Genomic DNA, 24,306 nt, shown 5'->3' with positions numbered 1-24,306 from the left:
CAGAGTTGTTTTGTTTTTTAAAACGATTTGTGTCAAGTCGCCCATGAGTCAGAATAAAACTATTTCCTGTGAATAAAAATGACTTAAGTGCAGATGAAATTCACAAACACTTCCTGTTTTCTTGTGACGGAACAATCTGTCAGTAAACATAAACAATCCTTTCGGAAAGTTCTAGTAGGACACATAACCGCAGTTAAATGTATCAAGAGGAAATCACTTATAGCTGCAGAGGGTAGCTTTGACTCCTCCATGTGGTGAATAAGCAGAAAGGTATACAAGAATGTCTGCAATGATAAATAATATTTTGTAAAATTGTTGTGAAAAGCAAAACCCATGCAGAAAAAAAAAGAACAAAGCTAAAAGTCATGATGCAACATTAGGAGTATATATTTTGGTTTTATTTTCAGTTACAAAAACCCAAGTTGCGGTTTGAGATGATGCATCTGAGCCAGAGATGATTTTAAAATGTCACAAAGTATTTCCTAATTCCAACAATCAAAGTGTTTAAATAAGAGACGCGATCATTGGTTTGCTAGTTATTAAAGCAGAATAATCAATTCAAGTGGAATTAATGTCATTCACTACTAATAACTAGTTTAGGACCCAAGTCTGCAGTTAAATTGAGATTTGTTCCCCCGTTCCTCCACCAGCTTTTCTGCATTTACCCTTAAACGATGCTTGTCATGTAATTTTATTTAACTGCTAAAACAGCTCTAGATTTGTGTGTTCAGTATTTGCCAATTGTCTGTTTGGGGAATTCAACATTAAAAATAAATTATTTGGACTTAAACACAAAAATCACATAATGATTGAATACATAAATACGCCAATTAAGTAATAATAATAATTATTGATTATTAATAATGTACACTGCCAATTTTCAATAGCAAAGCGGAGGGCAGCGATGGGGAAAATATTGACGTAACACCAGAAACCAGTTTCAGCTCTTTTTTTAAATGTATTTATTTTTTCAAAACTTTATTGAACAAGGTGATAAGTATACAAACAAACTGCATACAAAATTGAACAAAGAAGATGAAACAAATGCCAGGGGATGCACTACATAAATGTTACACACATCCAAATAAATTATAGATGGTGCAAATAGTTATAGTTTTTAAAACTTTTTTGTTTAGTGATCCACTAATCAATTTTATGTAAGATAGAGTGTCACTATAATAGTGCTTGAAATTAGGGTTTTGGTTACTAAACCAGTTTCAGCTCAACACCACTTATTCAACGATTTAATGACACCCTCTAGTGGAACATAAGCAGAATCGCATTTTTAAGTGGAAAGAACGCAATAAATAAGAAAAAGGGCTTTAGAATAAATAACAGTGTTGAAAAAGATTTAAAATACCAACAACGCTTTCTGTTTGGAGAGTTTTAGTAACACTAGTAAGCTAATCTGTTAAACCTAGCATGTTAATTATCAAACACCAACCTAATAATTTGGACAACTTGTCAAACATTCACGTTTTCAAAAATGACAAAAACCAAAATGGTAACAATATTAACAAGCTAAATATTATAACTTGTTTAGGTAACTCACCGGTATGGTTTGTGGTGGAGGCTACAACTAGCATCGTTAGCTCTTGAAGTTCTGAAAAATATATCACATTATCGGTCATTACTCCATAAAACACACCATTCTACAATACATTTGATGTGATTAGAGAACAGTTTGATAGTTTTTCAATACATTACCCAAAAAAAGGCACGATTAGAGGTTAAAACGTCTAATTAAACCACGAAATAACACCTGCGCCATGATGAATCGGAAGTAGATGTCACGTTTGTAATTGTGCCTCGAAGTTTTCACTTTTGTTATTATACTTAATTATACTTTTATTTTAAGTTTTTGTTGTTGTATTCACAAAGATTATAGCTCACAACTTATTTGTTTTGGACTTTTTATATGAGAATCAAATAAAAGCAGAACTGAACTTTACTGTAAAAGCATCCAACTACATCAGTAACACACAGGGCAATCCAAAATAAAACAATAAGGTCACTACCTCATCTTGTGGTTGTAAAACACAATGAGGTAATAATGAAATAAATAAGAAAATAACTACTTTTAAAATGTTTCAATTCAAAACTTGACTTTTAATAAAAATCAGCAAGATCCTCATTAGGGTGAAAATATCAACATCAGATTAAAACAAACAAAACAAACAAACAAGTTGGATTAACATAACTTCTGAGATGTAAGGCTGCAAATATCTAAGAAAATAAAACTATAGCTCAAACATGAACTGAACAATGTGAGACTGATGCAGAAGGAAATATAATTATTGTGTGATCGTGTCAAAAAATATAAAAGTAATACAAATTCCACTGGTTGGCTTAAAGCTTGAAGCAGGAACAATGCGATCTCTCAGAGGTCAGGTCAGTCGCACACCTGCAGCTCCACGTTGCGCTTTCTGACTGCCGCCTGCATGTTCAGTAGGTAATCACCTGTTAAGCCTATCTGAAGATGGGAGGTCAGGAGGAGCAAGAGGAGGAGCAGCTGACATGAGCGCTCAAATCTGTTTTCTGATCGATTCTGGCTGGATTCTCAACATTTCGGAGAACAAGGTAAGCTACCTGCTGTCGCTGCAGAATCAGCACCGATGGTGAATGAGAGTTTGAGTCTGTGATCACCCGCTGAGTCTTGGTTTATTTCCAGAATGCCTAAAGCAGGAGAGAGGACCGCTTCTACAACCTCTGCCGACTCGACTTCATCAGAAAAGTTTGTTAAAGCCAAACATCCTTTAGTGGCTTAAGTCCTTTTAGCCTGGGTCTTTCTTTTAACATTTGGTTTTCTATTATAGCAAAGATGGTGGCAGTAAATCTAGCACCACTACAAACTCCCCATCAGGTTCTGTCTCTGAAACACCAAAGAAATCATCAAAGAAGTCCAAGAAAAGCTCAGAGAGCATGAACAAAGTCTACACCTCCGTCCTCGAAAGTGTTTTTGGAGCCGTGAGTAGCCCACACAACATCCTGTCATAGGCACTTCTGGAAACACTCCCTAAAATTTGTATAAGAATTTAGATTTTAATTTTTAAATGATTTGAAACTATTTAGGTCCAAACGTTACATTTAGCCATATTTGGGACTTTAGACAGTTCATGTAGTAAATACGGTCGATTTTTGCTCTTTAAGTCAGAGGGTTGAAAAGTCAATCATCAGAGGCAGTAGAAGCTTGTTCCCTTGTTTACCTGGAGCTCCTGGCTCTAAGCCTAGTGGGGCCAAAGAGGTCAAAGCTTAATGTCATCATTGGTTAAGGTTGAATAGCACCATTAGATCCCCGCTTTGTTCTTTTGTTGCTCTGCACAAATGTGTGCGTATCTGATAAAAAGTGATTTGTCATGTGATAGCCAGGGTCACGTTTACTTTTGTGCATTAAGTAAAGTGTGCTTTATTTCTGTTTCCTTAGGAAAGAGAGTTGGCTCAGGCTGAAATAGATGGTGAGTCTCACTCTAAAGCTCCAAAATGAGATCAACATATCTGTAACAAATTGTCAGTGATCCAAAATGTGTTGTGCAACAATTTAAAATGATTTCATTCACAAGTTTACATCAACTTTCATAGAATTTTAGCTTAATAGCTGGCCATGCAGCTATGGTCAATGGTGTTGCAAATATTAACTGTCACAGAGACTGCTGCACCAGTTTTTTATGATGGTAGTTTGAATAAATTCCAGCATGTTGTGAGGAGAAGCCTTTTGTAGGATGGCCTTGCATCAAGAAAGGCAGCAAAGAAACCGCTTCTCTCCACAAAAATAGTCAGTAACAGATCGACTTTCTGCAAAAGATCGAGGGACCTGACTGCTGAGGACTTGGGTAAAATACAGTCCTAGAATTTAAAACTACATTTATTTTGTTGTTGTTGCCGCCTGGATCACACTGTGGGGTTTTGGCTACCCAAGACAAATCCTTCAGATTCCTGATAAAAACCGTGAACGTGATGGTGATTTCCACGTCTGTGGTTGGGTTAGGGTTAACCACCAGCAACAGTTTATTGAGCACTCTCACAACCAAACTCAGTCTTCAACAGTCTTCTAGCACTTCTTGAAAAGCTATGGCTCCCGTCTGCAATTGACCAATGAAAATATACCCAAGGAAGGAGTGACGCAAACAACTACTGCTTGGTGGAGTTTGGTTTGATGTGTAACAATAGAAGTGGAGAGGGTGGCACATTTTTCTCTTTTCATTGTTGTTTCTTGCAGCTTTTAGTGTCGTACAGTGGGAACGAGGCTGTGCAGTGGTACAGTGGTTAGAGCTGTTGCCTTGCAGCAAGAAGGTCATGGGTTCGCTTCCCGGCCTGGGGTCTTTCTGCATGGAGTTTGCATGTTCTCCCTGTGCATGCGTGGGTTCTCTCCGGGTACTCCGGCTTCCTCCCACAGTCCAAAAGCATGACTGTTAGGTTGATTGGTCTGTCTAAATTGTCCCTAGGTGTGTGTGTGTGCATGGTTGTTTGTCCTGTGTGTCTCTGTGTTGCCCTGCGATGCCCTTTCTGTCCAGGGTGTACCCCGCCTGATTGCCCATTGACCGCTGGAGGTAGGCACCAGTCCCTTCGCGACCCTACATGGACAAGCGGGTTCAGACAATGGATGGATGGATGGATGGATGGACAGTGGGTACGGATAATGCTTCACTGGAGAGTAAATCTCCAAGGCTTGTCGCCACCATTCAGACATCAATTCTGTTTGCTTCACAGCCAGACAAGACACGGGGGAAAAAAAGGAATATGGGGTTTAGGTTAACAGGATTCATTCTTAACTCTAAACTGTTTTAAAACTTGCAGAGCTCCAGGAAGCCTTTAAAGAGTTTGACTACGACCAGGACGGCTACCTGAACTACAAAGATGTGGCTGAGTGCATGAGGACGATGGGGTACATGCCCACTGAGATGGAGCTGCTGGAAATCGTGCAACAAATCAAAATGAGAAGTGAGCTTATTATCATCTTTTATTGGTTATACTCATTTTACATGCCTCATATTTAGTAAACACGTAATCACTACTACATGTCTACGGTCTTATGTATTATAATGCCATTTCTAACTATTCATTTTCTTGAAGAAAATGTTATTTCAAAACGGTAAACTGTATTTCAGAACATGGTGTAATTTTGGCATCAGCTACTTCCTTGAATCTTTTAGTTTTAACAGAAGTCTCATGAAGCTGTGGGTGGAGCCTTGTTGTGCCCCTGCAGCTGACCAATCAGAGGAAGGAAGCAGTTCTTTTGGTGGGAATTGAAGATGGCCTTGTTTGTTTTACAATATATTTTTGTATGTTAGCCACCCGTCTGCTTTTGTTTTCAAATTTTAAAGTACAGCGGCCCAGAAGGTTCAACACAATATAAAAGCAACAACCTAAACACTAAAGTCACAACACAAGACAAAAGTTACAACAAATGTAATGAACCAAAGCTAATTTTCTTCCCCACAGTGGGCGGGTTGATGGACTTTGATGACTTCATTGAACTGATGGGGCCAAGGATGATGGGAGAGACCACCAACATGCTGGGACTAAAGGAGCTCCAGTCGGCCTTTCTACAGGTCAGTCAGATATCAACACTTTGTTTAAAGAGACTATGTGTAGTTTTTACCGTTAATCTCTGGAAATATTCATCAAAATGTTGAAAATGATTTAAATGAGACAAAGTTGTTGAAATATATTGGTGGTTTTGTAACATATAACCATAAAAAATCCGGTCTAAAATACATGGGACCGGGCCCAAGTCTCTGAGCGATGCCACATTCGATAACATGCTTTCTTCTACATGAGCCTGTGAGGTCAAAACACATTTAGTGATTTGTAACAAATGGTTACAAAACTTTCACCATTCATAAACATTGTGGTTTTATACATGATGTGTCTAATGTGCTTGTTATTTGGCTGGAGGTTGCACTCCCAGGAAATTTTCACTTTAAAAGCCATCTGTTGGTAAGGTCTTACTCAAACACAAAATTACCACTTGCTTGCAATGATTTAGGAGTGTACTGCCCCTTGTCACCAGGGAAAATGCACATTATCACTTTAAACGAATGAAAAAGAGGATAAGCAAGAGGGTTTTTATTGATCTAAACACAAATCTCACTTATCAAGGCTGCCAAGTAAAAGGCATCAAATGTGTGTGTTTCTTAAAGTTTGACATGGATGGAGATGGAAAAATAAACCAAGATGAAATGAAGGAGGCACTGAAGTCTTTACTGGGAGAGAAGCTGAAGAAGGGCGAGCTAGAGGAGATCCTGAAGGAGCTGGATATAAACTCAGACGGCAACATCGACTTTGAGGGTGAGCGTTTGCGTTTGTGTCGTAACACGTTCTTCTGATGACTCAGGCTTTGACTGTTCTTCCTGAATTTCAGAGTTTGTGATGATGCTCTCCATTCACTGACCGTTGCAAACAGCTGCACAGACGGACCAATCGTTTCCTGATTACCAGAGAGAATGATCTCAAACTTCAGTGAAGACTTCTGTAGCTTTCATTCATTAGTCAGTTTGCAAAGTAAATGTGGTCATCTGTTATCATTTTGTGTGCCTAGAGGAATGAGCTTTTGCTTTTTTTTGTGTAAATTAACAGAATTATTTTAATAAAGAAATTCAAAGTCACTTGTGCCTCTTATTACATCAACACAATGGGATGAAACTGCTCTAAGAAAGGGAAAAATCAGACTTTGTTCAGAAAACATGTTTAATTAGCCACGTCATAACAATATGTGAGTCATATTGTGTTTATATGAATCTAAAGAATATAAGTTAATTATAAATAAAATGTCTAATAAAGCAGCTTTGAGCCTTGTCAGCTCTACAAACCAGAAAATTGTCATATTTCAGTTTCAAATCCCAACCAAGTCCCACATTTAATGCAACAATTCAAGAAAAATCTAGAATTTTTACACACTTTTCTCTGAATCTGTTATTTTAACTGCAAATCATCTGTATACAAGTCAGGAAGATGTGCAAAAGTTTGATCTCTTCCAAAATAGCTGGAAAACAGGAATTAGTGGAAGATATTAAAGCTGCTATAGTGAATCTGCAAACAAGCTAGGTTTTTGTCATGGAGCTCTCACCCCTTCCCTCGGGTATCTTCCCTTGCATCCACCGGAACCAAAAACCAGTGTTACCAAAGGAAACGAGATAGTGCTAAACACCAGTCACGGTTTTCTAGGGTCAAGCATTTTTGTTGTTTGTGATTTCAAATGGTGTTTTTCTTTTGGGGACTCTGGTAGTTTGTCCTTAAGTTGAAGTGGTAGCAGCCGGCTGTTTCTCCTTCTCTGATATTATTGAGCTGGGAACCTCTCACACCAGTGGTGTTCTGTTGCTAAATACATGAGTGCGTAATGAATGGAGAACCCAGGGAAGTGTGGTGGTTCAGCAAAACTGACAGCTGGATGGTCCAGTGGTTGCTTCAGACAAATTTTCTTGTTTGTTTATTTTTTTATCTCCACAATATATTTATAGCTATACTTTGTTAGCATTAAGAGGCATAAAAAATGTTTTAGGTTAACTTATTTTCCAAATTAGCTATAGCAGCTTTAATAACACAAATCAGGTTCAGGTTTAAACATAACAATCCCACGGATAAGTCGAAGGAATAGCTCAAATCTTCTGAATGTATGTTTCTGTTGTAAAATTATGACCAGTTAATATTTTTACCAGTTGTTGATGGCTTTTTAATCAGCCTCAGTCTAGAGAAATAGACTGACATGCTAAAGGCTAGTCTCAGTGGGGCCAGGTACAAAGTGCTCCTTCTGTTTTAAAACAACTGCAGTCCTAAAATGTTCATCGCAGATCTTACAAATGTTAGTTTATAAATGATTACACCATTATATGTTTAATGGTTGTTTAAATACGGGCTGCATGGTGGCGCAGTGGTTAGCACTGTTGCCTCACAGCACGAAGGCTGCAGGTTCGAAACTCGGCTGCGGCCTTTCTGCGTGGAGTTGCGTGTTCTCCCCATGCATGCGTGGGTTTCCTCCGGGTACTCCGGTTTCCCCCACAGATCACAACATGCCCTATAGGTTATAAATTGTAAGTCGCTTTGGACAAAAGCGTCTGCTAAATGAATAAACATAAACATAAATATAATTTCAAATGTAGCTGTCAGGCTAGCTAGCTTCTGTAGCGTTTCTGGTTGGAATTTCATCTCAATTCTCTCCAGAAAAACCATTATAAAAATATGACAGTTTAAACATGATTGAAGAGCATTTGAAACTGAACCCAGAGTCACTTGTCTGATCAGAACTAATCTATTTCTCCAAGTTGAGGCTATCCAAAGAACTATCTACCACAGGTAAGATACGGTTTCCACTAGGAAAGTAAGAAAATATTGACACACTGAAATATTGCGATATTTTATGTTATGATACTGAATTGATCTTTATAGCAGTGTATTGACTTTAATGAAAATTTTCAAGCAAACATTAACCATTTCTTGTGGGTGGTGCAATTCAAACTCGAACCACTAGATGGCAGCAGTTTTAACCATCTCCATTCGGATTAGATCTTGTGACAACAATGGATGTGTCTTGTAAGTGTTTGGTCTGATATTCCATTTAATTTCAGTGTTAAAATTTGAAAATATCACCTGGCTTTTAGTATCACAATATAGTGTATCGCCTGCCCTGTACTGCGATACGATATGATACAATATATCGTATCACCAGATTCTTACTAATACACAACCCTGGTTTCCACAGAACTCCACCATAAAAGCAGTGAACTCTTATTAAAGACTGTGCTGACAACTGGTCATGATCTAACTTCCACTTTATTCTTTAATATTTTAATAATAAATATAATAGACTAAACTGTTCATCCTGCATGCAGAGCCACGCGTTCCGATAAAACCACTAATGCAAACACAAGCAAAACCATACTGAAGCAAATTAACAAATCAAATCTATAAATCTTCATTATTAGTCCTTGGGTTTCATCTTGGCTGAGCTAATTTTTGACGAATTTACACATAATTACCTGTTAAAATCGCTTTTTGAGATTCCAACTCCTCCTCTATTAAGAAATGTTTGGCTGAACTTTTGTAAACATTTGGACATATCGCTCAAAGCAGACTGTAAACCAATGCATGTGAAGTGTGAGGACACATGGAGTCACATTTAGCAGGACTGGTTTTCAGGCTGTCTCACACACTCAAACATGCACAACTTCAGCAGGTTGCTGCACTACATGGTTTAGGATAGCTTCTTTGTATTATTTAGTTATGCTGGTAACAAATATCATCTTCATCTCAACATACTGATACAGATTTCCGTGTGTTGATATGTGCAGCCTATAATAATTATAATTTAATGTCTTTTTCACTGATCTATGTGTTCACATTTTTAAAATCCTTTCTTCTTTAAATCCACCTTAAGACCCCCTAGGTTCTCCTGTTGCTCGTTTCCACAGCAGTTTATTGTCTATAGTTCGTTGCTCGACTCATCTGCAAACTCGGCCATGATGTCATGCATCCAGATGTCCTGCTCTTCCTGCGACGTGTCCACCAGGAAGACCGTCAGCTTCCTGTCCCACGGGTTGGAAGCTTCCTGCACGGCCTCCAGCTGGGCCACCAGAGGCTTCTTCTCCACGTGGTTTCTGAAAACGATGGAGGCCTCCTCTGACCATTGACTCTGCTTCACTCCTTTGGAAAGAGGCAGCAATGAAGTTGGTTTTGAAATAAAAGCGATAATTGACAAATTATTTTTATTATTAATGGTTTAATAAAAAATACCATTTGAATAGTTCAATGTGTTATTAAGTAGTTTTCATTTATTATTTCTACAGTGGTACAAAAATCACTTTAAAGCCTTCTGAAACATATAAGTACAAATTATTAAATATCTACTAAATTATTTTAGGAATTTAAAAAAATTATAAATATAATAAATCAAGTTAATAAGATCTAGGTGAGCTGAAAGGTTAATAACTTAGTATCATTTTATTCAATTATTTTCTCATGAAACTTGCTGATAAATAAATGATTAAAGTCAACCAAAGATACAAATATCATTTCCATTCTATTAATATAGATTATTCAATACATTTTTGTCTTTAATTAATGTTCATGATGATCTGGAAAATCAGTCAATATTATTTAGAATAACCTGAACAAACTTTATTTATCGCAGCAATTGCTACATGACCTGTTGTAAAAAGACTATTTATCAGAGGTGGAAAGAGTACCAAAATTTCCTACTTAAGTATGAGTACCAATACTTTGATAATTTTCACTCAAGTACAAGTAAAAGTAATTGCCTAAATTTTTACTTAAGTAAAAGTAAAAAGTATCATAAATAAAATCTACTAAAGTAAAAGTTACTTAGTTACATTTTTGTCAAGTGTATAGATGGCTACATCAGTGCGAAACCACATCAGTTCACAACACGCTCGTGTGTGCGCGCGCACACACGCACACACGCACACACAGTTTGATGGAAGGATTTCTATCCAATCAGTGAGAACAGAATGTGCACATTGACTGGACGAGGTTTTTCTAGGATTATACGTTTCAATCGTGATTAAAATTATTCTTTATTTTGAAAAAAAAAGTTAATTTTTAGATGCCATCAGAATGTGAAGTATCTCAATGTTCTCATGACAAAACTCTAACATGAGACTGTGCTCTAACCTGTCACATAACAAGCTAAATGAAAGTCAAACATTTCAAATGGACCGTATGACAGCTGCTAACGTTGGCCCTGCCCTACTTTACCTCTACATTACAGTTCCTTTATTCGTGTCCATCCTAGCGCTCCTCTCTGACCTTCATGCTTATTTAGAGGAGCTGATTTTTAAAGTTAGCAGAGTTCATCCTTGGTAGCGGGTTCACTCACTCATTTAAAGATGTCGGCCAGAGGCAAAATTCGTTTGCACAAAAATAAACAATCAATGATGAACAAGAGTCTGCTTCTAGACCTGCAGAAAAGGTACACACAACAATACAACAGGAGCAAGCTATCACTGCTTCTACTTGATGAAGAAATATAAAATCAACATTTTTTACGGAACAATCACACAATAATAAATCACAGTGCATTAAGTGCCAACCACAGCCTTAAGACATGTGTTGAAAATGTTTAAGTCCATACTTATAAGAGCACCATGTGAGCACCTGTGTGTGTACACGCGCTTGTATATGTAAGGGTTCTCTATAGGAGCGTCCAATAGAGAGTGTGAGGGGCCACAGATCCACCCCCCAAAGACGTGTAGGAGATGGAGGGAGCTCCAAATCCCAGAGATCCAGTAGTTGCCCCAGAGCACAGGGACCCAGGGAAACTGCAACCAGAAAAGCCCCAGCCCCCCCTCGAGAGGCGCAGAGGATTGCCCTGGGGGGCCACAACCAGCAGCCGGCAGAGTCCCGGGAGATATCAGTGGGAAGCCCACAGGCCTGCCCGCAGCCTCCCACCCCCTAGCCGGCCGAGCCCGGAACCCAGCGACCCGGGACCCAGGGGTGACCAGACCTACCGGGGACCCAGCAGAGGAGCCCAGCGATCCAGATCCCACCAGGCAGCCATTGGGATTGATCAGGCAGATGCCAAAAATCTTAAACCCCCTGACCCGGGAGCCACGAACACTCAGGCAGACCAAGGCACCCTACTCCATGGCAGGTGTGGCAGGGGGAGGGGAGACGAAGATGTATAGCATCCCCAGGAGAGGGGAAGAGTCAAAGACCCCACCTGACATATACAGTCATACACAGACACAGTCACGCACACCCTCCCTTATGCTTACACATACACATACAACCTAAGACTTACAAAAATGCCTTCTGGACACCCACTCATGCTCCCCATATACACCCTATTCACAAAGGTTTTTGGATTTTGACGGCTGGAATTGTAAGAAAATCTGATGTTTGTGACTGGCGTGGGAAAAACAGAAACTAACTTCCGGTCTAAGCCCTGGGCAGCTGGTGACGTTTCACATGGAGCTCTGCTGAAACAGCTGTAGTAAACAACACCTGACTCCGCTGTTTCTTCTTTAGCGTTATAGCAGAGAACAATGTGTCATCAATCAGATGTAGCTTCTGAAGCTTCTACTAGTCGGTCAGATTTGTTTTTTCTCTGGGATACAGCGACGAGAACAGATATCGGATTACCGGAGAAGTTCAATCGAACTCCGACCCCGCTAGCTAGATATCACTACCAGAGGTGCAGACATGTTTTAGACCGTTCGACTCAGAAGACCTGCGACCTGATTTGGACATAGAGGAGGATTCTGTTCATCTTCGGAACCAAAATTGGTACAGTTTGTTTACTTTTCTTAAATATGTCATTCCTGTGCTCAAATGGGAGCTCTAAGCTGACAAGTTTTCAGCTGGTCTTAGCTCCATCATGTGTCCCAATATAGTTCAGTAATCTACAGTTTTACTGCTGTGTGTATTTATTGATGTAACTCTGGAAAATATTTAACTGACAATTTACCAGAATTAATCTTCCTGATGCAGGAGTAACTCCTTAGCTCAATTTGTTGTTTGCACTAATCCAGGATGTCGCGGAGGTTCTACCGGTCCATGGAGGATCTAATGTTGAAATATAGAGATCATCTTCTAGATTATATCTGTGTGTGTGTGTGTGTGTGTGGGGGGGGGGGGGGGGGGTAACTTTCCAAAGGACTTGTTCTTTCCTTACCGAAGCTAACACCGTTAGCAGTTTTGCTGCAGTCATGCTAACGGGACTTGTCTAGAGTGCGGTTCTAGATGGCTTTATAGATGAAGGTTATTATTTTAGATCAGACCTGTTATTTAAAAGTGCGTGTAGGACACGGACACATGGCTCAGACCTTTTGCTGCAGCTGTAAACGCAATTTTACATAATAATTAGGAGCATGAAAGTAAACAAATAACAGTGATTTAAAATACTAGCATCAGCAGCTACCATCAATCAATCAATCAATCAATCAATCAATCAAAGCTTTATTTATAAAGCGCCTTCCGCAACCCTGTCAGGAAGCCCAAAGCGCTGAACATTGTACAGTTTTATGTAAATATATTGAATAAATCAACAATAAAAGAAATTCAAATTACAAAATACAAATTACAAAATACAAAATGGAAATTACAAGATAGATGAAACATTCTGGTAAAGGACAAATGTGTGAAACACATTTGGATTGAGTGGATTGTTTTATGTGCTGGAGTGACGTATGCGAAACACAGTTCTTCACTGTCTGGAGGAGAGGATTTGGATTTTCTGTAATCATTTATGACAAAAGTCCTTAATAAAATGAAAAACTGAATGCAGAACATATTTATATAGATGGTAAAGTGTAGTTATTTTGCATTTCTACAATTTTAATGCTGAGTCAATACCTTTAACCCTTCACCACTGAAATCAGTTTGTTCATTCCAATCCTCCTAAATAATCCTCCAATCATCCAGCTGTAATCCTCAAGGGTCCCGTAACGTCCATCCTGTCAGAATAGACCTTGGGAGCCCAGGTGTTACTAGAACTAATGGTGTCTCCTCACCAGCGTGAGCCTCCAAACTGTGAAGGTTGGTCTCCAAACATGAACTTTAAATTCATGCATTTTTCTCCTCTTGTAACACTTTAACATGTGTCACACCTCCCAGACCAAAGATAAAATATTATCATAAACACTGCAGAGACGTCATTATTTATGAAACATAAGTTATTTTCCTGGGCCGTTACTTCAGCCAAGATAAAGGACGCATGATTTGATGAAACCATGCTGTCTCATCCAGTCCTATATGTGAAACACACACACACACACACACACACACACACACACACACACACACACACACACACACACACACACACACACACACACACACACACACACCTGCATGTTAGAATCATTTGAATGACTAATTTAACTACACTGAACTGTTTTTGTAATAATTTAATCTCTTATTCTGCAGTAAAATTAAGAAACAAGCTAAATCATCACATATCTGTGGCATCAAGAAGCGACTTCTGATTTCAAACTCAGGGATGGAGCACAATGTTTACAACTGAACAGTATCAGCGTCACGAGGTGGGTTGGAGGAGTAGGACCGAATATGCAGACACCCAGAACTACATGAGGCAGGAGCGGATGTGAAAGAAAACATTCCTTTATTAGGATGACAAAAGGTAAATAAAATCCAAGCAGGAGCAAAAGCCAAAAAATCCTAGAGACCGGGAAAAACCACGAAGGAGGGGGGGGACAAACCCACACTGACATGAACAATGGACCAACACAACATAGAGACGCAGACAGGGTTTTATACATAGAGACTGGGTGATTAGGGAATTGTACGCAGGTGAGGCCAATTAACAGAGGAGTACAACGGAGCAGGGGAGGAGGCCAGAAATAAAACATGGGGAAGGAAGCAAAATTGACCTAGAGGGAGAAAGCCGACTAGAAAAAACACTTAACAGAAGACTACTGTTAAAGGGTGACTAAAGAAAAAATCCTAAAAAGTCTGGAGGGAGGTTGGGGACAAACAGGGACACTGAAACCTGGAGGGAACACCTAAGGGAAGAACCTGGAGTGGGCTGGGGAACACAATCAGGCTCATGAGGAGGGATGCAGACAAGGAGACACATGAGGACGCTAGGAGACACATAGGGAGAACCTAGAGAGGGATGGAGAACACAAGGAGACACATGAGGGAGACGCAGGATGCAGACCATGACAATCAGGATGTTTTGATGTTGATTAGCAAAAATGTAACTTAAATAGTTGTATACAGACGGTATTACTGGTACATTTACACCACGTACACACGGGGCTGATTAGCAGACATAAAGAAGGACATTTTGTTACGGTTTGGCCGGTCATCCACATGAAAGTGGAGATAAACTGCCCTAAAAACAATTCTTTATAAACTCTGACAAAGAGAAGATCTGCCAATCCTCCATTGTCAGCATTTCTTTGTGGATTTAAATAGCCACGTTTAGGTTTCGTAACATTACTGCCCGTGACAAAAATACTGACGCCACAAGTGTGACCTGTGTTTACACTGGTTTTTACAAGCTCTGTTACTGCTCTGCGTAGTAGACGACAGGCAAAGGATGACGCCACCTTGTTAATCAGAGTCAAAGGAATGTTTTTTGGCAAAGGCTGGAACTATTGCCCCCTACAGGCTTGGCATGCTTCACAATGCACTGGAGTGTTTACTGAGAACAAGGTGGCGTGGAGACAAGCGTTTTCCTGGATGGACGAGGAAGATATTCAGTTTTGCAAAAACCCGACTACATGTGTACAAGGTTCTAGTGTTTGTTTGTAGCAGACACTCATTGTGATTATTTCATTAAAAGCAGCTTAAAACTGCATTTAAAAAACACATCTATTCATTTTTTAATCATTTCTTGCCAAAGTTATTAGGAGCCATTGTGGAGGGTCTGGCGCAGAACCCGGGTTTAGCTCAAGGCTTCCTGAAGGTGGGGCCGGGACCCACTGAGGTTGTGGAGCTCCATGTTTGGGGTCTTGAGACGATCTCCAGAAATAAAATGAGCTGATACCCATAGATCTATAGAAGTGTAAGTCTTATTGGTTTAGAGTTGAACTGATCTGAGGTCAGCCTGTTCTCAGGGACGTTCTGGGGTCTACTCACCAGCCAGCTGAGCGTGGATCCCCTGGAACGGCAGCTGTCTGAACTCCTTGATCAGAGGTTTGAGCCGGCTGCAGCTGACCAGCTCGTGTTTACCGTAGTCCAGCTCATACACAGACACCAACCCATTGGTCAGAACGCCCTTCACTAGTACACGATGCCAGCTGAGGAGCACAAGGAGAAGAGACGTTATACTACAGCAGGTGAGAATGTTCATAACCTTTACCTTTAACTCACTTGTTCTCTATCTTAGCAGCATAAATCTGATTCTTCTCTATGCTGACTGGTTCCTCCTCAGTCTTATTGTAGTAGAGGATCATCTCCCCCATTAGCACCACCAGCTTGTACATGTCTCTCCAGGGCTGCAGCACAAAGTGCCCCGGGTGGCAGGCCAGAGACACAAACACATCCATATTGTTTCCTAAGGATAAAAGGGAGAAAAGAGAGTTTTTTATCTGAAACATTGGCATTTTGATATAATACCGTATGTGCTAAAACTATAAAATCATTCTTACCTGCTGGAGGTAAATCTATAAGTGGAGGCAGCTGCAGAAACGATGCAGGTGATGATGATGTTTGTGCTGGGTCTGCTGGGGGTGTGCTCCCCCTTCCTCCTCCTCCAGGTCCCACCAGAGTCCTCCTGGGGTGAAGCTTGGCTGGGACAGAAGCTGACGTCGGGCTGCTGCTGGTGGAGTCACTGGAGCTGGAGGTCTTGGAGGAGAAAGGGTTGGTGGTAATCTTGGTTGGGCTGTAAAATGAAACGACAACATTTAAATGCCGGTTTATTTCTGATTGGTCAAAAGAGGTGAAAGAGCATGAGGAACCTGTGGCTGGTCAGTATGACGTCTGGTTGCTGTTTGAACAGGTTGGACTGGGCCATCTGCTGGTTGAGGCTGCGGGCCGGGTCGTGGAAGTTCTTATCTGTGAACAGGTGGATGTAGATGCAGCGCTTGGTTTCATCCACTTTGGCAACCTGGAGAGAGAGGAGGTCTGTCCAGAGGAAGAACACAAGAGGAAAAGAGGCCGTAGCTGTACGTGTGTTTAGGAGAATCTACCTTCATGCTACAGTCTGTAGTGTTGAGCACTTTCTCTCGAAGCCACTGAACAACTTCTGGAGTCCAGGATCCGACGCTGACAGCCAAGTCAGCCAAACAGCACTTCACAGCCTGAACACAGGCGGTTAGTTCAGGTTAGACTCGTCTCCTGCTTCTCCTGACTGCTTTAATAGTGAAAGGCTTTGACCTGTGGTGGGATGGCCGCCAGCTCCCGGAGGAACTGTGGCGGGATTTCTCTCAGCTCAAACACCTCCACAGAAGCCTGAACACCCACGTCAATAAACAGGATGTCCAACACCCTGCTGCCGTGCAAGTTACTGATCTGAATACAGAAGCACATGGAGAACTTTTATTCTGAAACAGAACATAAAACCGTCCTGTTTAAATATTCACTTTACGCTTCTAGCTCTGTCTTACCTCTACACGAGACCATCTGCCTTTATAGCGAGCCAAACAGCCTTTCCCACAAAAAGGTCTGGAAACCAAGAACTCTGATGTCACCTGAACAAAGTAGATTTCATTAGAGTCTAACAGAATAAAAGGTGAAGCCTCATCCCTGCAATCACATCAAGGACATTTCTACTCCAGCTGTCCCTCAGGTTGGGATTCATTCCAGGAGAACTTCTCTAAATACTTCCTGTTTGCCGAGAGACACTGGTTTAAATTTAGAAAATGTCCTCAAAGAGCATATTGCAGGTTAGAGCCTCCTTAGAGAAACACAACAGGAACTTGTTCTAAATAAAAATTTAGTTGTTATTGTGAGAAAAATGAGTTTTTCTGCCAAACCCACCGTGACACAGGCAGAGGGAGTCCTGTTAGCTTGATCCAGAGAAAAATATGTATTTTAACACGCAGACCTCTCTGACCTGGTGGCTACGATGCTGATCTGGGCTCTAGGAGCCAGCAAGTTTTTTTTTTTAACTCCGCCATGGAGCTCTGTAGGCGTGTTGAACTCCCGTCACATCGCGGGGATTGCAATCCTCCGGTCTGAAGTGTGCACCACAACAAAACGTGTTTTCAGCTGCATAAAAAACGCACCAGGAACGGAAGATGGTGCCGTTCATTCTCTTATTTGGAAACCCGTGGAATCGATGTCCGGACCTGCTGGAGTTTGTACATCCTCCACAAACACAGTAGTTTAAAATTTCTTAAGAAAAATGAACGTAATCCAAAACTAGTGAACACACACTGACTGGATAACGCCTCTACCTGGAAACTACCTACTCACCACACTGTGAGCTTCAGGCAGGACTAGCTCGTAACTCCCCCTCATTACGTCAGAGGTTAAGACTTTTAAAAAAGCATTTTTAGAAGCTTTGCTGAAAAAGTGCCACTTTTTACTCAAACTAAGGGGTCGTTATGTATTGTAAAAAAAATACCCACAATAGGCATTTCAAATAGTGTTTTTGGACAACATTTTATATGAAATTAAAATAATACTTTACCTGTAGCTTGATCTTTAAAGAACATTTAAAAATAAAAGAGTGATATGAAGCAGAACAGCAGCGACGCACCACTTCCTGTGCAGCTAACAAGATTAAGTGCCTCGTTAATGTCTTAACTCCAGATAATCCACCTAATCTCAATCTGTCCACAGCACTGGTGCACAGCAGCAGAGTATCCAGCGTGTGTTTTTGTCTCACCTGTGTGTGGAAGTACGTCTCGATGCTTTCTAATATCTGGTTCAGCTTTGAGAGTCCTCTGGTGGGGAGCTGACAGTAGATGGTCCCGTCTGAGCAGACGCTGCTGACCGTCACGTTCATGTAAGCGCTGTTCACCTGAAGAAGAGCAGAGGTTTAGCTGCTGTGACCTCATCTGTGTCCCACCTCACACACACACCTGTACCTGCAGCGGACTTGCTAGCGTCTTGTCCTGCAAAGCTTTAATGCAGGCAGCGTTGATGTTCAGGTCGTCGTCCTGAGACGTGTCGTACAGCACCACCAGTGGAGTCTCGTCTCGTTTTAAGACCTCGGCCAAGAGGATTCTTCCTGTGGCCATGGTCTCAAACTTCTTCAGCACAGCGGGTTCCTGACAGAACGGTTCCAGGCCTGGACAGATGCAGGAACCTGCTCTTTGGTTCTTTTCTCTTCCCGTTTATGCTCACCACTCAGCGACTCACCTGCCAGCTTACACTTGGTTGCCTGGAAAGGCAGCTTGAAAAACTTCTCATGCAGTTCAAACACTTTGGCTCTGTTGACCACCTCTGAGAAGCCATGGTCCACGTAGTACACCTACAGAACCAGCAACAACCATGACCGACACTTTTTTCAGTTCACTTTGATCATTTCCCGTTTTTGACTGCTTACCTTAACTTTATCAGGCGTGACCTCGCAGACCTGCCCTCTCAGGATCTCCTCCTCCTCCTCCTCTGCTCTGACTGCAACCAGCTGGCCCGAGGATGGAGACGACACAGTAGTTGGGCGGTTTTGGTCCGAGCCATAAAACGCCCTCATCTCATCCTCCATGGCCTCCTGCGCCAGAGAGTAGCCCTCACCAATGTACCTGGAGGAGAAGGAGACCGTGAGGACGTTCCGGTTGGTCAAATCAAAACCTCACCTCCAGTCCCACCTGAGTAGAACTCCGTTGGTGTTGGGGGCCTCGATCACCAGCACAGACGGGTACTCCTCTTTGGGGATCTGCAGAGAAGGCACCGCATAATTACTGAGCCTCCTCTCCACCTCCTTCCTCAGTCTCAGCTCCTCATCACTGGCAGAGGAGCTCCTTCTGTTACAGTTCTCGTCCTCTCCACCTCCGGCGCTGCTCCGCCTGTACAGGATGGCCCTCTTGGGGTTGTCAGGCACCGGGTAGTCGATGGTGCATATGTCAGAGAGGAGGTCAAGGTTCTCCAGGACGTGTCCAGGTAGTTTGGTCTTAAATAAATAAATAAAGAGTCACAGAATGCAGCGAGGGAGAAGGTCACCTGTGACAATGTTGCTGACCTTGTAGGTGTCCTGGCAGAGCTTGGGCAGTGCGTGGGCCCACAAACCATTGGAGTACTTCATCAGCAGCTTCTCCAGTTTCTGCTTCAGGTCTGGGCTTAGGCTGGCAGGGGAGGAAGAGGGGCTGGGGGAGGAGGAGGAGGAGGAAGAGCAAGGAGGAGACTGAGGAGATTGGGAACCGGAGCGAGTCAGAGGAGTACTGGGGCGTCTCTGTTGGGGGGAAGGTTTATCTGGACCAGGGTTTGTAGCTGGAGCGGAGGTGATGAGGTCAGAGTTGAGGAAGGGTGACGGGCTCAGTGAGGTGGGGTGTTCCTTGGCGGGGTAGAGGAGCAGCTCAGAAGGGCTGCTGCTGCAAGTTTTCTCCACCTAGAAAAAAAAACAGTTTGAATTGGTTCACTTGTCCGAAGAAAGAAATTTGAACATTTTTAATGATTTAAATTTCATTGAAAATAGATCTTCTCGATACTATTGTTAAAATAATTTCCTATTTGGTATTGAATGCATCATCATAATATATGTTTTACACGTTCATAATTATCAAACAGAACCATTATCGTCACATTTAATAATAATTTACCCCCAAAAGATCTTCAAATTTGTGGTGTACTGCAAGGTCTTGTCTTTGTCCCCCTTCCATTCTCATACTTGAGTCTTCTTAGCCATCTCATACAGAAATACCATTTTTCTGCAGATGACACTCTAGCGACTCAAACATAAATTAGACCTAAAACCAGACCAGTACTAACTGTCCCTAGCTACCCTGCAGATGAGAGAAATCACAGTTCTGCTCAGGCACTCTTCACTCCCATACATCCTGTTATGTGAACGTAAAAAGTTGAAGTTGCTGGTCATTATTATTAAAACATCCCATTTAAAGTGCACCAAAAACATAATTTAAGAACTTATTGCTTCTCTATAATGTTTCTGAACCTGATGGTGTTTCTTACACTTTTACATTAACGACATATGTTTAATTTTACATACGTATTTATGTGAAGCCTGAAAATGAGACCGTATTATCGGAATGAGTGCTTACAGCGCATATGTGAGTCCAGGTCTCCAGGTCTCTGAGGGTCTCTGAAGGCAGGTCCTGTTTGTAAAGCTCTCTGTAGATCTGAGGCAGCTTGGATACCCAGAAGCCATTGCTGTACTTTCCTAAGATCTCCTTGATGCGACCCTGGACCTGCTGTGGGTTATAGGGCTTTCCTTTTTCTGATGCAATGCTCTCATTGAGATTCAATGGTGCTGGACGACAAAAAGCCATTATTCACACACATGTTAAGGCTGTTTATAGCTTCTCATATCTGGAAAAGTTATACTTTGCATTTTTAAAGTGCAAACAAAGATATGACATGTTTTGGGATCTGATTAAAGGAATAATGAGGAATGGTTGCTGGAAAAAGGCATTTGTACATTTCTGGAGAAACTTTGAACTATAAGGATGAACTGTAGTAAATGGAAACAGGTCTTTTGTGCTTCGGGACTCTGCTTTATGATGTTCTCCCAGTATTACAGACTAGTTTTTGCACATTGAGCTCATAAACACTGGATGGTTTTTTATAACTTCCTGGATGAGCTCCTGGAGCCATTTGGGAGCTTGGCCTCTTGGTTAAATGAACTCGTTTCTTGCTGTGAATCCGTGAAGTCGTGCTCCTTGCACTACAATATTTACTTTCATTTTTTTTATATTCACATGAATTTATTTAAGGTACTCTGTTAGACTTTGACAAATTTCTATTACTCACAAAAATATGTCTAATTTTTATTTTAAAATATTTATGGAAAAAATCTTTACATTAATTTAAACTATGAATCCGGATCCGGAACTGCGCTGCTCTGGGTGGCTGCATGTTGGAGTAGCTCTGTTGATTATATGTAAGTTTTGCCTTTTCTTGGGCATTTTTTCTTCTAGTTTCTCAAGAAAAACTGTATTTTTTTTGGACACTTTACTTTTCTGTTTCTGGTGCTGTGAAGCTTGGAGGATTTTTACTGCTATATTTTAGCTTTTTTTCACTTTTTGAGCATTTGTTATGATGCGTAACCATGGCAACAAGCTGGTTTACAATCGGGAGCAGCTGATTAACATTGGGAAGGCTGAAATAATACCTCAACTGAAGCCACAAATCCCAAATGAGCTAAAACGCTAGAAGCGTGGATGCAGAGCGGGAGCAAAACGGAGACAGAGAAAGAGGAAATTCAAACCATCTCTTCCATCGATCATAATGGGCAACGTGAGATCACTGGCCAACAAGATGGAGGAACTCCAAGTCCTTTCAAGGACTCAGCCAGATTTTCGGCAGTTTTGGAACCGCTGGAGGAGATAATGCAAAGAAGGATTCTCCAGAGAATCAAGACATTTATGGACAACGCTGAGCATACGCTTCACAAAACTGTCCGACAACGGAAGAGTGTGTTCAGGCAGAGGCTTCTTCAGTTTGGCTGCAACACTGACCGCTACTGGAGATCCTTCCTGCCAACAGCCATTGTAATATACAATAACTCTTTGATGACTTGATTATCATTATTATTCTGAGCTACTACAGCAATCAATTTCCCTCTGGGATTAATAAAGTATTTTTGAAATTGAATTTGAATGGTTCAAAAGCCAGCTGAAAATAAAAATGTACAATAACACTCTTCTAGCAGTCGGTATAAACATTTAAACTTAATCCTGCCAACACTTTGATTTGTAGTTTAGTACGGGCTTGGGGTTACTGCCGGCTCCATACCAGAGAGGCAAGATGACCACAAACAAGAGCTTCTCTTGCAGGGTGTTTAAACACAATCCAGCTAAGGTAAGGTTTTATACTTTAGTGCCAGAGAGTGTAACATGAAATGTTTGCAACAGCGCACACACACACACACACACACACACACACACACACACACACACACACACACACACACACACACACACACACACACACACACACACACACACACACACACACACACACTAAACAGTATCTGTCCTACTTACGACCAACTTGTTGGGGGTTTCTAGAAAGGTGAGTGTGCACCTCCTTCTGAAACCGTGAGGGCAGGGTCATCCTCTTGTCTGGCCTGTTAACATGAGAACAAAACGGGGAGAAATAACAATATTTTTATTGATTCCAAACCCTTTAGAACTAAGTACTGGAACTCAAAATTAGTTTGGTAAGCTCAGTGGAGTCGCTGCGCATTGTTCAACTATTCGGTGCGCTTTACTCGAGATGCTGCATGTGAGAGTGATGTATAGGAAGCCTTTTCTCCACCCACAGCACAACCAGAGCTGCTTTAGGTATGCTAAAGCACATTTGGACCAGCCAGCTTCATTCTGGTATAAGGTGTTGTGGACTGAAGAAACTAAAACCGAGTTATTTGGGCATAACAAGCGGCGTTATGCATGGAGGAAAGAGAACACAGCATTCCAAGAAAACACCTGCTACCTACAGTAAAACATGGTGGTGGTTCCATCATGCTGTGGGCTGTGTGACCAGTGCAGGGACTGGGAATCTTGTTAAAGTTGAGGGGCGCATGGATTCCACTCAATATCAGCAGATTCTGGAAACCAATGTCCAGGAGTCAGTGACAAAGCTGAAGCTGCACCGGGGCTGAATCTTTCAACAAGACAATGACCCTAAACCCTGCTCAACATCTATTTGGGGCATTCATGCAGAGGAACAAGTAGAACGTTCTGAAATGGCCTCTGTCTTCAGACCTGAATATAACTGATAATCTGTGGTGTGAGTTAAAGAGAGCTGTCCATGCTCAGGAGCCGTCAGACCTGAATGAACTAGAGATGTTTGTAAAGAAAAATGGTCCAAAAAACCTTCAACCAGAATCCAGACTCTCACTGGGAGATATAGGAAGTGTTTAGAGGCTGTTACTTCTGCAAAAGGAGGATCCACTAAATACTGATGTCATTTTTTTGTGGTTCCCAAATCTATGCACCTGCCTAATGTTGTTTAAACAATTATTACGCTTTCTGTAAATCCAACAAACTTTGTTTAACTTATCAAACATCTCTGTGTGTGTGTGTGTGTGTGTGTGTGTGTGTCTCTCCTATTATGATTTATACAGGAAAATCATGAAGATTAACAAGGCTGCTCAAACTGTCACATCCCACTTTAATGATCTATCTATCCCAAATTAACTCCCAAAATAAAAGCTACAATTTGCAGAAATCATCCACAATCTCCTCTACATGAAATATTTTATTTTTAATGCGTTTCTATGTTGATATTTAAACTTTTTATACAAATTAAACAGATTTAAGATGGTTTGTCGTGTGTGAGCTGTCATTTATCACACACACACACACGCAAACACAGAGGTCTAAAGGGATCTGCTGATTCACTGCATGCAGGTTTAGAAGAGTTAATCTACCAGAGAATAGTGGAGGGATTAAAGAGGACTACCCCCCCCCCCCCGAGCAAGCCTCATGTCCCCTGACGGTGGACCAGGACATCCATCCTTTCGCCCCATTGTGCTGCAGGGGTCAGCTGCACTGGAGCCCACAGTGACAGTAAACAGCCCGTTGTTTTCAAAGGACAAACGGAGCAGTTAGATTTATTCTGGAAGAGATCAGATTAGTCTGGTTTAACTCTGACACTTGCCTGCAGTGGGTGGATGACAGGATGAAGAGTTTAGAGTTTATAAACCTAAATGGGACGAGTGACTGCAGAGGGGCTGCAGACGGAGAGAGAACTGGAATCAGAAAACTCATCGTCAGCTCAACGCTGAGTGAGCAAAATCCGGGAGGCATTCAATCAGGG

At 41.4% G+C, this 24,306-nt stretch overlaps 2 protein-coding genes across 6 annotated transcripts in view; one reads left to right on the top strand and one right to left on the bottom strand.

Annotated features, from left to right (window-relative positions):
- The first annotated feature begins 1,567 nt into the window (after nucleotides 1–1,567).
- Nucleotides 1,568–6,486, top strand: LOC107376883 (calcium-binding protein 2). The gene is made up of 8 exons (XM_054747416.2): nucleotides 1,568–2,580; nucleotides 2,672–2,734; nucleotides 2,817–2,967; nucleotides 3,425–3,455; nucleotides 4,795–4,938; nucleotides 5,440–5,549; nucleotides 6,141–6,288; nucleotides 6,362–6,486. The coding sequence occupies exons 2-8, from the start codon at nucleotides 2,673–2,675 to the stop codon at nucleotides 6,388–6,390; spliced, it is 675 nt and encodes a 224-aa protein (XP_054603391.1). The 5' UTR covers nucleotides 1,568–2,580; nucleotide 2,672; the 3' UTR covers nucleotides 6,391–6,486.
- A 183-nt stretch (nucleotides 6,487–6,669) lies between these two features.
- Nucleotides 6,670–24,306, bottom strand: part of tdrd7b (tudor domain containing 7 b) — a 42,763-nt gene continuing 25,126 nt past the window's right edge. For 4 of the 5 annotated variants that reach the window (XM_015946276.3, XM_054747412.2, XM_015946277.3 and 1 more), the window contains 16 exons: nucleotides 22,530–22,612; nucleotides 20,586–20,794; nucleotides 19,550–19,915; nucleotides 19,179–19,480; nucleotides 18,917–19,112; nucleotides 18,730–18,841; nucleotides 18,456–18,658; nucleotides 18,254–18,388; nucleotides 17,028–17,111; nucleotides 16,798–16,932; nucleotides 16,611–16,721; nucleotides 16,380–16,528; nucleotides 16,071–16,303; nucleotides 15,793–15,976; nucleotides 15,559–15,719; nucleotides 6,670–9,636 (listed from right to left, as the gene is read on the bottom strand). In XM_015946276.3, coding sequence (XP_015801762.1) covers nucleotides 9,416–9,636; nucleotides 15,559–15,719; nucleotides 15,793–15,976; nucleotides 16,071–16,303; nucleotides 16,380–16,528; nucleotides 16,611–16,721; nucleotides 16,798–16,932; nucleotides 17,028–17,111; nucleotides 18,254–18,388; nucleotides 18,456–18,658; nucleotides 18,730–18,841; nucleotides 18,917–19,112; nucleotides 19,179–19,480; nucleotides 19,550–19,915; nucleotides 20,586–20,794; nucleotides 22,530–22,612 — 2,884 coding nt within the window. In that variant the 3' untranslated portion in view covers nucleotides 6,670–9,415. Of the gene's footprint in view, nucleotides 9,637–13,780; nucleotides 14,578–15,558; nucleotides 15,720–15,792; nucleotides 15,977–16,070; nucleotides 16,304–16,379; nucleotides 16,529–16,610; nucleotides 16,722–16,797; nucleotides 16,933–17,027; nucleotides 17,112–18,253; nucleotides 18,389–18,455; nucleotides 18,659–18,729; nucleotides 18,842–18,916; nucleotides 19,113–19,178; nucleotides 19,481–19,549; nucleotides 19,916–20,585; nucleotides 20,795–22,529; nucleotides 22,613–24,306 lie in introns of those variants that run through there. The other variant, XM_054747413.2, reaches the window with a different exon arrangement.

Source organism: Nothobranchius furzeri, chromosome 2 (assembly GCF_043380555.1).
Source record: "Nothobranchius furzeri strain GRZ-AD chromosome 2, NfurGRZ-RIMD1, whole genome shotgun sequence".
Lineage (NCBI taxonomy): Eukaryota > Metazoa > Chordata > Actinopteri > Cyprinodontiformes > Nothobranchiidae > Nothobranchius > Nothobranchius furzeri.
Note: the sequence above shows the minus strand (reverse complement) of the source record. Positions and strands in the feature narration are given on the sequence as shown.

Excerpts from the sequence above, each read along its gene's own strand:
- LOC107376883 (XM_054747416.2), top strand. The coding sequence starts at position 2,673 with ATGCCTAAAGCAGGAGAGAGGACCGCTTCTACAACCTCTGCCGACTCG. Across the intron at positions 4,939-5,439 it reads GCAACAAATCAAAATGAGAA|TGGGCGGGTTGATGGACTTT; the intron begins GTGAGCTTATTA and ends TCTTCCCCACAG. Across the intron at positions 6,289-6,361 it reads CGGCAACATCGACTTTGAGG|AGTTTGTGATGATGCTCTCC; the intron begins GTGAGCGTTTGC and ends CCTGAATTTCAG.